General features: G+C 41.4%; 1 protein-coding gene across 1 annotated transcript; it reads left to right on the forward strand.

Annotated features, from left to right (window-relative positions):
• The first annotated feature begins 279 nt into the window (after window positions 1-279).
• Window positions 280-11779, forward strand: RPF2 (ribosome production factor 2 homolog). The gene is made up of 10 exons (XM_032185304.1): window positions 280-331; window positions 431-563; window positions 1634-1671; window positions 2577-2616; window positions 4159-4240; window positions 4329-4405; window positions 5707-5806; window positions 10098-10200; window positions 11215-11359; window positions 11513-11779. The coding sequence occupies exons 1-10, from the start codon at window positions 309-311 to the stop codon at window positions 11693-11695; spliced, it is 924 nt and encodes a 307-aa protein (XP_032041195.1). The 5' UTR covers window positions 280-308; the 3' UTR covers window positions 11696-11779.
• Window positions 11780-13680: the final 1901 nt, after the last annotated feature.

Below are 13680 nucleotides of genomic sequence, written 5' to 3' on the forward strand. Positions count from 1 at the left end.
TTTTGGAGGATATTTGGGGGTGACCTGCCTTAGGGCAGGGGAGCACAGGAAGTGGGGCTGTTCAGTTCCAGGAGGTGATTCTGAGGTAGTTGTGGGTGGGCGGGGGAAGGTTTTTCTGTTTAATATCTTGCCGATTTTATCAACCAAAGCCAATTTTAGAAGTATTTGGTGTGCTTTCTGTTAGGATTTGGCTTTTTTGTCCCATTTCGGCCCGCAGGAGGCAGCAGCAGGCGCCGTGCGGAGGCCGCATGCTCCCGGGCGCTGGATGTGACGCGCTGAGGGCGGGCGGGCAGCGGCCGTGAGGCGCCATGGACGCGCTGGGGCGGGTGGTGTGAGTGAGGGGCTGCGGGCGGGGGGAGAAGGCGATGAACAGCCCCCGGTAGGGATTTTATCCGTGCCGGGGTCCTGAGCCGCTCGTGTCTCCTTCCAGGAAGCCCAAAACCAAGAGGGCGAAGAGGTTTCTGGAGAGGAGGGAGCCCAAGCTGACGGAGAACACGAAGAACGCCATGCTGATAAAGGGGGGGAACGCCAACCTGACGGTGACCGAAGTGCTCAAAGACATCGTGAGTGGCCGGCAGGGCGCCGGTGGTGTTCAGCAGCACCCCTGCCGCACGGCACTGACCTCTGCTTTTTGTTACATCGCTTTCATTTCAGCTCTTTCTTGGCTTATTGCTTACTTTCTATGAATAAACCCATCCCCGATTAATTGGGAGCCAAGATTAGGATTACTGACCTGAAGGGTTTTGTTGTGGGCAGGCTTTTTGAGGTGACTTCCTTTCTGCGTTGATTTGTACAAACAATTGCTTTATTTCACGCGATCGTGTAAGCTGTGTTATAAATGGCTCAGTCTTCAAAACAGGACTGTAATCAAAGTTTACAATTTATTAAAGGAATAGAGGTAAGCAAACAGCGCTGGGTGCGCCGCGAGTCTCTGCTCCACCCAGACGCACACCAGTGACATCAAGCAGCTGATTTTTATGCTCCTAGGCTGATACATATTCATCACTGCTTCTAAAAAATACGGGGTTATTATAATTAGTTTCCGGAATCCAAACCCTCCTACTGGAGCATGCGTATCAGTCTCCAGTGGTCCCTCTGAGGGTCTCTCGTGCTGAAGGCTCATAGTCTTCCTCCCTCTTGTCCTTCTCCTTTGTCCAACTTGGCTGTATGTCAGAGACTTGTGCAGCATCCCCTGCAAGCTTTCTCTTTTAGTTGTTCTTCAGCTCTCCCTGTCTCCTTAATCTCCTGGCCAGATATCAGAAACTTGCATAGTGTCCCATGCAATAGCCATAATCGTTAGCAGTTATTCTGAAACCCCCCAGATACCAGAGACTTCAAGGAAAAGCCTACAAATACATTTCCCTTCAAGCTCTCTATTGACACGAATTGCTAAAACATTCCTTTGCAAGATACGAGAATCATATACATTAACCACTCTGTTTTTCTTAGACTTGTGGTTATACAAGGGTATGTATGACAGAAGGTCACATCCATCATACCATGCGGCCCTAGCACTGTTCCATATTGACACGAATCAGATGAACACATTTCACAGCTGCAAGGTTTTAGAAAGAGCAGTTTTGTGCCTTTGGGTGTGTTTGTTATAATGCCTGTTTAACTCTGTCTCTTGCAGTATGCCGTGAAGAAACCTTTTGCTGTACTGTATAAAAAGTAAGTGGCCACATGCAAGACAGCGTTTGGTAGTTTCTAAGCATGAAGAAGAAAGAAAATAGATTTAGTTTAGACATTAGGAGGAAATTCTTCACTGTAAGAGCGGTGAGGCCCTGGCACAGGCTGCCCAGAGAAGCTGTGGGTGCCCCATCCCTGGAGATGCTCAAGGCCAGGCTGGATGGGGCTTTGGGCAGCCTGGGCTGGGGGGAGGTGTCCCTGCCCATGGCAGGGGGTGGAATGAGGTGGTCTTTAAAGGTCCCTTCCAGCCTAAGCAATTCTATGGTTGATTCTATGGCTCTATGAGTCTCTGCTGCCTAGCATGGGGGCTCGACCAATGGAAGGGGTCACAGAAGGTGACAGAGATTCATCTTAAATTTTAGTAGAATGGAGACAAGCTACAAGTGTTCGGTGTTGATGCTGAGCCCAGTTCTGTGCCAAGTGTTACAGAGCAGTTATAGCAAACTTGAGTGGTTGGCTTCCCCAAGTCTGCTTTGTGCAGCCAACTAGCGAGGTTCTGCGTAGGGTGGGTGGGCTGGGCTGGTTATGCTGATAGGCTGGTCTTGCTCAAAATGGGAACCTGGTGTCCATATAGATGTAGTGCAGAGGCACTGAGAGTAGCAGCTAAACTGAACGTGGGATGAACAAGCAAAGGCAGTTTGTGAAGTGTCAGTGGCATAGCTGTCAGTGGCACAGGAGGCCCCAGGAAAGCTGGAAAGGCTTACTGAGAATGGCAATGGCACTGCCAAAGAAGGAACACCTGGTGGTATTAATACAGCTTTTGGTTGGAAATGAAACTGAATTTCTAATACTGGAGTTTCCAGCAGAATGCAAAATCACTGTGTTATTAGAAGACAACTAAAGTGCTCATCTTAGCTTTTACTATTTTCATTTTTTTCCCCTCTCAGGAAAAATATTACCAGGCCTTTTGAGGATCAGACATCATTGGTAAGTGTAAGCCCTGTCTTGTCTTTTCTTTTCTTACAAGGTTTTGCAGCTGTAAAGTTACTCATAACTTTATTGGAGGATAGCTTTCTTTCAGTCTATGATAAATTAGATGAGAAACCAAGTCTTTCATAACTTTGGATAAGCTGAAGGTAAGTTTACATCTACATTTATGGTGCCAGTAGGCGTTTTATTCCTCTAGCTTCAAGACAGAACCCTGATACTGTGGGAGTGCTGGTGTTTGCCTGAAATGCATGTTTCTTGAAACTGACAGGCAAATTTAGGATTGACGTAACAGTGCTTGATATAAAAGAAAGGGCTTTATTTTGGCTTTCTAAAAGCCTGTCCTTTTAAGTGCCCCAGCTTATGAACCACTTGTTTTTGAGTTGGTGAATTCATAGGCTAAAGCAGTTAAATGGAAGAGTCGTAGCTTTCTGTGACTTTTGGCCATAGTCAAATGGGGGAAGAAAAGCTCAGCAGAGTATTTTTTGCAAACACTTGCATCAGCACAGCAAGTATGAGATCTGAACTTAGACTTCGATTCCAGTGTTCAGTAAAGCACTGTCAGAAACGTGAGCAATTTCACTTAAATACGTATATTTGGCCTGCAGTAAGTTGGAAAAGGGGCTTGTCAGAGGCTGAGAGGATATTTTGTAAGGGAAAGTGGCATCGTAAATCCACTTAGTGATATGCATCTATCTGGATTTTGTCTCAATTTAGTGCTTTAAGGTCAAGCTAACTTATGAGCAGGTAGAGAAAAAATAGAGGGGCTGATTCCAAGGTTATATCACACACATTTATACTTTAATTGAATCATTACTTTAGCTGCTGAAATGTCTGTCATTAAGTCACTGTATCTAACAAAACAAGAGAAAGCTGGTGGTGATGCACCATCATGGTTTTACATTAAAGCCAGAAATGAATGATCCCAAAATAAGTTTTTTGTTTTTTTTTTTCCCACTTACCATGCTTTAGTAGTGTTTGCTCTGTGCCGCTGCTGGCTCGTGTATAGGAAATGAGGGTCAGCTTTCCAATGTGTGAGGCAGTTGTTAAAACAACTCCCTGAAGACACTGAAGCAGGGAATTTGGGGCTACAGAAGTAAGTAAAGCTGTGGAAAAAAACTCACTTAGACACACGAGGCGAAAAATGCATTTTCTTGTCTTAAAGGGATTGTGAAAATAAAGGGGAAACATCTGAAAAATCTCTGTAATTAAGAAGGGAGAGCAGAGGAGAGAGGTAATGCTCCTTAATGATCAAGGAACAGTTTTTAATCAGTGAAGGGCAGCCAGTAGTGAGGGCCAATAGGCAGTGGCTGAATTATAAATAAAAGGAAATTAATTGTTATTTAATTGTTATTAATTGGATCCAGCTGCCAATTTTAGCTTATGGGACTGAGACGTACACTTTTCTGGTAAATGCAGTTGTCCTTCTCATTAAGCAGCTCCTCAACTCAGATGTCTGTGACACATACCTTCTCTAAATATTTTTGAACACTTACAAACTGGAACTCACAATTTATTATGTTTTCTTTTTTCCAATTGTAGGAATTCTTTTCCAAGAAATCCGATTGTTCTCTGTTTCTGTTTGGCTCTCATAACAAGAAGAGACCTAACAACCTGATAATAGGTAAGAGATCTGTTTTATTTGGATGAAAGGTCTAGCTTTCAATAAATACTTAAGCATCTGGGTTTTCTTCCTCTCTTCTCCTCTACAGGTCGTATGTTTGACTATCATGTCCTGGACATGATTGAGCTAGGCATTGAGAACTTCGTATCCCTAAAAGATGTCAAGGTAAGGAATTGCTGCAGCATTTCAGTGACATCTATTGGTGGATTTTGTTGGTGCATTGGCATTTTCTGTGCATTAAGGATGACCAGAACCTTTTTTAAATAGTGTTTTATGCAGTGTTTGGGGACTGCTTATTTATACTAGGGTAGAATATTACTTTTTTTGCTCTGCTTTTTGTCTGGGTTGCAGAGGGCAAGCTTGCTGTAGGCTTTCTACAACTTCCTTTAAAAATTTCCTTTACTCCTAAAATGTTAATTTTTAATTAAAGAGTTACATTTACAAATTTTTTTTTGAGATGCTACCCGTGGGAAGGTCCTATATAAATTGGCATGCCCTTTCAAAACTGATATCACATTAAAAACCAGAAGGTGGCCCAGCCATCAGAAGAGACAGCACGGAGTAGCTGTGCTTGCAGCCTCTTCCCACTTCCCCCCAGTAAAGTTTGTCCTGCTGTGCAGAAAAAATATGCAGCAGTACCAGCTGGAAGTATTTCCAGTCCATAACCAGAGAGGCACTCTGAAATTTTTAGCCTTCAGTAGCAAATAAATGCCAGTTTTCAGGGAACTGTACTTAATTCAGACAGACAGCTAACATTTTGATTATTTAAACTCAGAGAAAATTCACCTTTTATCATCATGTTATGTTTTAGTCTTGCCAAATGAGCCAATTTTGTACTTTTTATACCAAACACTTCATGTGCTGCAAAAATAAGGTTTATGATCCTTGTTTTCATTAGTTCAGTGACAGGACAGTTTAGAGGAATACTGAAGGAATTTACTTTTATAAAGGTGAATCTTTCCCATAAATTCAGATGGTTTGCAGTGAGTGTTTTCATACCATTGCATATTACATAGATGGTAGCACCATCTATAGCAGGGAAATGATAGTCAAGTAATTGTATTTGTTCACCAAAATGAGAATGAGGTGACTGACTAAACCATATTTTGGCTTTTTTCATGTACTCTCCAGAGTCAAAATATAATAGATCTGCTTGACTCTAGTTTTCTTGGTAGTGATTGCAGTCAAATTAACCTTTTGTTTTCAGTGCAAGGTGTTATCTTGTGTGTTTCGTAGTAAAGAATCTCTTCTTTTAACCAGCAGAAGGGTAATAACATTCACCCATGTAGAAACAGGCCTTCCATATGTATACAGTGCTGTTCAATGAAAAAAAGTGTCTGTCTGTCCATGTTGATCATAGTTCACAATTTTCATTCCATGTTGAATGGATAACCAGCCATTAAGTCAATAACGTGTTCCCTAACGTGGTCTGAATTTTCCTCGTGTTTGAAATCCTTATTCCGTAGAACAATAAATGTCCCGAAGGAACAAAACCGATGTTGATATTCGCTGGTGACATGTTTGAGCTCAATGAAGAATACAGAAGACTGAAGAACCTTCTCATTGGTCAGTGTTTGGAGTATTTGAGCAGAGGGATTGCATAAATCTGTAGCAATGTGATCTGTTGGGAAATGCTGGTTTGTCAATAATTGTTTGCTTCTGCTCAGCACAGAGAGAAATCGAGAGGGGGCACTTGTAAACCTCATGTGACGTGAAATTAGAGTTAAGTAATCACCCTGACTGACAGAGGTGAAGAAGACTGGCCTAAAAGATTCCAAAGTTGAAGTTTAGTGCTCACTGAAATTCATAATTTTGATTGTCAGAAAACTCTGGCATTTTTCAAAAAGTCTTTTCCTTGTAATTATACCGGGTTAGTACTTTTCTAACCAAATCATGTTTTGAAATATCAAATTTTGAATCAGTGGATTAAGTTCATGAGGTGGGATGTCTTTGCTTACAGGAAACATCACATAAGGATAATTGAGTCTGCTTTCATCATGCAAGCATTTTCTGTTGGAAACTTGACGAGTTCTAACAAAAGTGCCATAGATCTGAGTATTTGGAATTAATATGTGCATTGAAAATTAGCTGTAGATAACAGCTGGGTCGTAATTTCAAGGCATGCTGGGATCTTAGTAAATTAAGTAGCATAGAGTGTGTGGAGTTACTTTGGTTTGGTTTGTGTGTTTTGTTTTTTTTTTTCCCCTTCCGTTTCAAGGTTGGAAGCATCAGAAGTTGAAGCACGTTTTAGGATTTTTCCAGGGAACTATAAAAATGATGAAACTTCTCTTAGGGTAACTTCTGGGGACCTGGAGGTTGTATGTTACAGCATCTCCTGACAGCAGAGGGAAAAAAAGTCTTGCTAGGGTGGCAGGGTGTTTTTTTTGTTTGTTTGTTTGTTTTTCTATTTAGTGGGTTTCCTAGAAATAGGTTACTTTTTTTTTATTATTTTTTTTTTAAAGCTTTACTAGAATAGTGAAACTGTACCAATAAAAGCAGCTGTGTTCCTTCAGCTCATTCTTGGGTTGTACCAATTCATAACTGTTGGTCTCTGTAAGATCTCCCTTTCATGTAGAGAGAATAGAGGTTGGGCTCCTTTTTCTAGGCAAACAGGCAGAATTATTGCTCCCCGTACCCCCTTGCTGTTACGATTCCTCAAAGCCAGATGCTGCATCTGGAATGGGACTAAAAAGGGAGCAGGAGAGGAGAATGCTTGCATCCTCTCAGTACAGCTGACTCTTTCTTGGGATAGATGAAGGAGGAGTAATTGTGCTTGTAAACCTTTGGAGGTGGGTGACTGTTGGATGTGAAGATCAGCGGCACAAACATGCGTTGTTTAAACTCACTGTAAGTGAACATTTACAGTGCAAGAAGCACGTGAATTATTTTCTAAGGTGTATCAGGTTCTGACATCTGCATGATGTTGGTGATTGGCATCCAGCTGTGTTCCTGCACCCCATTATCACACAGCTTGGGGCTTTAAATGGCAGGCATGCACCCTTAGATAGATGCCAGATAACTAACTGGTCTTTCCTGTCCTATTTCTTTTGAAAAGAAATCCTCTCTCCTCTCCTGCTAATTTGCCTGTAATGACTCTCTGCAGCCGAATGTACTGCAGTTGATATCCAATTTTTCTTCCTGAATGTACTCCAAGTACCCCAAGTCTTGATGTTCTGTTCTGTGAAATGCCTGGATGCGAGAAACAACAGACAAAGGGAAAGGTTAAGTCCTACAAGGCTTGAAGGTATCAGCAAGCAATTAAAATAATTCAGCTGATAATTTGAGTGCTTTTATCTGATAGGGAAGAACAGATTCATTCTGTTTCTGTGTAAGATTTGGTTTTAGGCTGCCACTCTATTGCTGAGAGAGACAGAAAAATGTCTACCAAACAGCAAGTGGTTTGTTACCGTAGCAGTGCTGTTGAGATCCCAGAGGGAGTATTCGATAGCAAACAGCTTCTTGTTGCCAAAGCCATGTGGTGCCAGGGATGCTGGTGAACAACCAAGCTTTCCTTGGCTTTTTTATGGTATCAAAAGGGTTTGTGCGTGTTTGGAGTATTGTCTTACAGCGGTTTCTTTGTAGAATTAAAAAGCAAGGGTGAATTATTGTCTTCACGGCAGCCAAACCCTGCTAAAGTGACCTCTGTCACTTAAGCTGTGAAGTGCACGGAGTTATTCAGAAGGTAATTAAATGGCAGCTGCATTTTTCTTTAGAGACCTGGAGGGCAAAGACGCCCTGTTCTTTCTCTTTGGCTTTCGTTGCCTAGCAAGATGGTAGTACAGGCATCCATTTACAGTGAAAGTCCTTGCAATTCAGCTCATAAAACTCCAATAACTTGTATTTATTAAGCATTTCTTCTCTCACAACGCTGCCTGCTGGCCAGTGGCCAGTTCTGCTATTGCACGCCACTTCCATTTAGAAATGGCCAGGCATTACACGGCTTGCTTATATACTTTCTATCTAGTCCAATGATTTGTAGGAGTCCTCTACAATTTTCTTCATACTGTCTTATACAGATATTTTTTTTAAATGTCTTAAGGATTTGTGTTTTCCCCCAAGAAAGGGGATGGCTGGGGGGAAAAAGAAGTCTGGGATAGGCTTTAAACTCCTCCCATGATAACCATGGCTACAGAAGTTACAGTATTAACCAGCTTTTGGATATGAACTGATGCAAAAAGAAGTGTATAGGCTCATGGTCCAAAAAAAATTAGGGATTTGACAGTTAGGAATCTGAAAGTGAAAAATGTTCTCTGAAGCTCTCTGCAGGAAAAAGTAAATTAGAAGTGCTGGAAGCATGTTGAGCGCACGAGGAAGAACTAGGAATGGAAAGAGAGGAGCAAGCAGTTCTCTAGTCCAACCAAAGCAAGAGCTGTAAATTAAAAATACATTAAAAATGTCAGCTCTCTGGGCATGCTGAAGCGTAAGGTTTCTGCAGCTGTTAAACACTGCCAGGAAACAGAAATCCCTGACCACCTGCATTTGTTGGGAAGAGATCGTCCTGTGGGTAAAAAGATGTGCGATGCCACAGGAAAACACCGAAGGGAGATGTTGCCAATAAAACCACTGACACTGGGATCCTGCAGAGAGCTTGTCAAAGGGAAGATGGATGCAAAAAGCAAAAAAAAAAATCAAAAAAAGTATTTTATTTGCAACTTTTCCTCACTAACCCAGGAGAGGAGGAGTTGTGAGTATTGAATCGACCAAGGACATTTCCTGGCCAGACTCCAGCTGATATGTGCCAGCAAGACTTTGTTTTGGATGTCATTCCAGCGCTGATACTCTTGAAAAAAGGTAGTGGAGGAAAAGACGACTTGCCGAGGAATCTGCAAATGGGACAGAACGGAAGAGACTGATGTGTTTTGCATCTGTTAGCAGCTCTCCTCTGGTTCGGCGTTGCCTTGTCATGTTTATTAGCACACCTTGTTCCCTCAGACAAGGTCACGTTCTTTCTCCACCCTCTGCATGTGTTGGACAGATTGCTGTGCTTGTTGCGGGCGGTCTGATTGCATGGTATTTTTCGTGACCTTTTATAAGAACCCGGCTAAAGATGGCTAGTTCTGTATTTAACCTGTATTTCAGTGTTCTGTTTGCGAACAGAGTATTTCCAGTGTCTGTTTTTGTAGGTGTGTTTCATTTATTAAGTAGAGAAAATAGTAACTGCGATCACAAATGCTGCGTGCCCAAAGACCAGAAGTGCTTTGTCGGGGGGGAGGTATGAAAGAGCTGGGAGAAAACCTTTTTCCCCAGAGTCACTGAGAAAGAACATAGATAAGATTAAAGCAAATAGTTTTATTCTGTTTCGAACTGTTTGTCACTTCTTTGCACTCTCCCAAATTTGGCTCTGATTAAGTGTGTTAAGTATTAGTTTGAATGCTGTCTTAAAAAAGACACCTGAACTAATTAGCCTAAATATCAGAGATACATTTCATTTCTATGACTTTGCAGCTAAAAATTGAGAGGAGTAGACAATTCAGTTATCCCAATCACCTTAATAAAAATAGGTTACTGCTCTGAAAGCATGTTTGCTCTTCTCCATTTACTTGGTTTTAGATAACTTATGTGTATTGCTACTGACTTGTCTCTGGAAAGTCGCTCTATTCCTGTCAGGATCACAGAAGCATCTGGGTTGGAAGAGACCTGCAAGATCACCTAGTCCAACCTCTGACCTAACACTAACCAGTCCTCCACTTGAATTCACGCACAAAGACCTAACTTGATGCTAAAAGAGAACCTCTGTAGGCATCACATCGCTGCAGTGGTGTGGATCTGTTATAAAATAAGCCGATTTGTTAGTCATCTCTTGGTTTGATTCTCAGTCAGGAAACCTGCCTCTTACTCTTTTCAAATGTCCTTTTAGATTTCTTCAGAGGTCCCACTGTGCCCAGCATTCGCCTGGCTGGCTTAGAGCATGTCCTGCACTTCACAGCCCTAGATGGGAAGATTTACATGAGGAGCTACAAGTGAGTATGGGTTTCTTCCGTGTTTGCTTTTTCGGTACGCTTGTCAAGGTTTCCCAAAACTCAGCCTGCAGTTGTGTAATTGAGCTGGCTGGAGCAATAGTTCACTTCATTTAGAAACTGTTGTGCGTAGAGGTTACTCTAGCGTAGCTCAGAGTAAGTTGCATGACAGAAGGGAAGCGCTTAAGCCCTGTACCTACATGTACTGCTTCCTTCCCTTCCTTGCTGAGCTCCTCCTAGCTCGGAGGGCTGCCCTCGATACGGTTGGATGGCCAACGTGTTGTGAATTCGACCTTGTGAACTGGTACGGTCTGAGTGCTATCTTAGGCTTCTGAGACTGATCTCAGGCTAATTTATAGGGCTCTCCTCACCTCCATTTGTCAGAGTGACAGGAGCTAGGCTGTAGCCAGAGGTACACAAGGAAAACACGGACAAGATTACCTTTCTTTGCTGCACTGGTGTTCGCTCACAGTCCATGGCCTTTCCTTAGCAGGTTGTGTTCATAGCTTGTGTGTTCCGTGTGATTGTATGATTTTTGTTATAACAAAATATCTACAGTCTCATTCTAAATAAATAAATAAATAAACTAACACAGCAAAACAAAATGAACACCGCCAACAACAAAAAAATCTTGGCTAGGGCTCAGAATGTTTTGCTATAAACTGTAGCACTTGCTTTTTCCCTGTCTGTTAACACACAGGGCACTACCTAGGATTTGAGGAATGGCATGGCTTCTGCAATTGAATTGTAGCTGTTGTAATGATAATGCTGGTCCTATTTAGAAATAATAATAAAGTGACCTAAGCTAGATTATATTCTGGGGACATTCAGGTTGTGGAAATGAATGGTAAAGGATTATTGACAGACATCTTTCTCAGTAATGGAGTTTGCAGTAGTAATTGTTTTTAATAGTCTTCCCAACCACGTGACTGAACATGCCCTTTAGGAAGACAGATAAATCTGTAGCACAGAGGATAAAGTTGATGTGTTTTTGTTTTTGATTTTTTTTTTTTCTAGGGTACTTCTGAAGAAATCTGGCTGTAAAATACCAAGAATTGAACTGGAAGATATAGGACCTTCATTAGATCTGGTTATGAGGAGAACACACTTAGCTTCAGATGACCTTTATAAGCTGTCCTTAAAACAACCCAAAGCTCTGAAGGTATGTACATTGGGAACATAAGTGGCCTTGCTTTTAGGCACTTGATTTTGTAGTTTACTGGTAAATGTGGATAGTAAAGCCAGATACCTGGCTTCTCAGCACAGCTATGGGCACACACTACTCAGAAATACTAATGTACTTCTTCCCTTACAGCCAAAGAAGAAAAAGAACATATCCCATGATGTGTTTGGTACAACTTATGGTCGAATCCACATGCAAAAGCAAGATCTTAGTAAACTGCAAACAAGAAAACTGAAGGGGTTGAAAAAGAGGCCCGCAGAGAAGTCAGCTCAAGATGGTGGGACTAGCCCCAAAAAGTCAAAATCAGCGTGGTAGTCTGGAACTGCTTTGGAAACCGTTTTGTATCTTTGAATTTTTACATAAATTGTAATATAAAAATGTCAGACATAAAACACTCAACTGCCTTTGTTGCTTTTTTTTAATTAAAAAATATTTTTACTGGTTTATCATTTTAAAGGGAACATTGGGGTATTGAGCTTTAACGTGGAATCTGGTTATTTAGAAGAAAAAACATGATGTCACTTGCTTAGTTTTCCAAAGCTGAATATTTATTCTCTTGGTGTTAGCAAACATATGCTAGTTAAGCAGGTGACTCATTTCCCAAACAATTTTGTGGCTATGATGTTGGGGAACCTTGGTCAATCAACCTATCTTATTAATTCCCTGCAGGACCAGGGTAGTGTATATGCATAATACATGCAATATGACTTCTGTGGCCATTTATTGTTTCTGTATTTCAGTTTTTACACAGCTGCAATACTTAAACTACAGATCATTTTCTAAAGTGCGAACTCAAAACGTGTCTGATGCCAGACTATGTTTTTAATTATTGCACCAAGCCCTACTTTACACTTGCAGAATTGGGAGTGATTAAGGTGTTTTTACCGTGTTCATCACCATGGTAGCAAAGTACCTGATACTTGCTTCAGGCATAAATGAAACCTTTACAGTTTGAATTTCAATCTTTGATGCTTGATTTGTGCCCAGATTAGAAGGAGCAAAGGTAAGTTAGTGTTTTTACTGTTCTTAAGTATTTCTACCGTGCTTCATTTTACAGTATGTTTAGCAACCATGAAAGGCCCAACTATTTTTTTTTAACCTGCATTTGAAAGCTGCTTCCCTCTGAAGTTTACGTCCATCAGTTGGTGAAGACTCTGTTAAAGGCTTGGATAAAAAGGATGAGAGCTTCAGAGCTTAGTGAAAAAGGATGAGAGCTTCAGAGCTTAGTGAGACAGCTGTGGCATTCTACATTTTGGAACATACTTTAAAAACTGTTTTTTTTTTTTTCTTCTGCTCATCTCTTTGGACACTATTTTTCTGTCCTTTAGGATAATTATGATGAAAGTGTGTGCACAGCAAGCTTGCTCTTCCCAGTTATATTTTCAATACTTTTTTGCTGTTTTTTTTTCAGAGTTTAATCAACTGAAGTATCACATTAGAAACAGACAGTTCATTATTTTTACTGGTTTCCCGCATCCTGGATGGAAGCTGTTGGGAAGCTTTGCTCTCCTTGTGAGAGAGCTGGGCTGAACACATGGCTGTGCAAATACCTCGTATGATGTTCTTATTGTGCTGGTTTGATCAAACTCGCAGCGTGACAAAGAAAGGGCTTTAAAGGTTTTAAAGGCCTTTTTGAGGGTATTTAGCTAAGAAAAATATACATCTTCAATGTTCTACCTAAAAAATATGCATCATACAAAATAAATTGCACAGCTCTCTTTATCCTTATTTCTAGTCTAACCAGGTATTTGAGAAATGGATAACTGAATAAGCTACTGCAGATTTGTGCTCACCACCCATCTCTCTGAAATGCAAACCGCTCCAGTGTTCACTGAAAGCAACATTTGGTAAAAGCTATACAAGAACTGCACTACTGAGTCGTCTGTTTTTGCGAGTATCCTTTTACTCCTGCTTTTTGTACTGGTGAAACAGTCACAAAGGACAAAATATGAGGCAAGAAGTTGCCTAGATCCAATGTAAGGATATTTAGGCTATAGCTTTTTCATACTAGTTATGTTATGTTGCTAACAAGGATTTCAATTCGCTCCATTTCTCTTGAATACTTTGTTTTAGTCGAAGTGGCACCATCTTGGTGTGAACTGAGTGGGCAAGGGAAATTTCTTAGGGCAGAAGTGAACCACTGAGTGCGTGAGGAGATGGGATGATGGCAAGTCACAACTGAGCTCACCCTGCTTCTTCTGGAGTTGGGCCTTGCTGTGAAGCAGTGATTAAGCCATGAAACGTGTGGCTGATGTGATCTCAGACGTACAGCGCGCACAACTGCACCTCTGCGTGGCAGG

Source organism: Aythya fuligula, chromosome 3, assembly GCF_009819795.1.
Source record: "Aythya fuligula isolate bAytFul2 chromosome 3, bAytFul2.pri, whole genome shotgun sequence".
In the NCBI taxonomy this organism is placed as follows: domain Eukaryota; kingdom Metazoa; phylum Chordata; class Aves; order Anseriformes; family Anatidae; genus Aythya; species Aythya fuligula.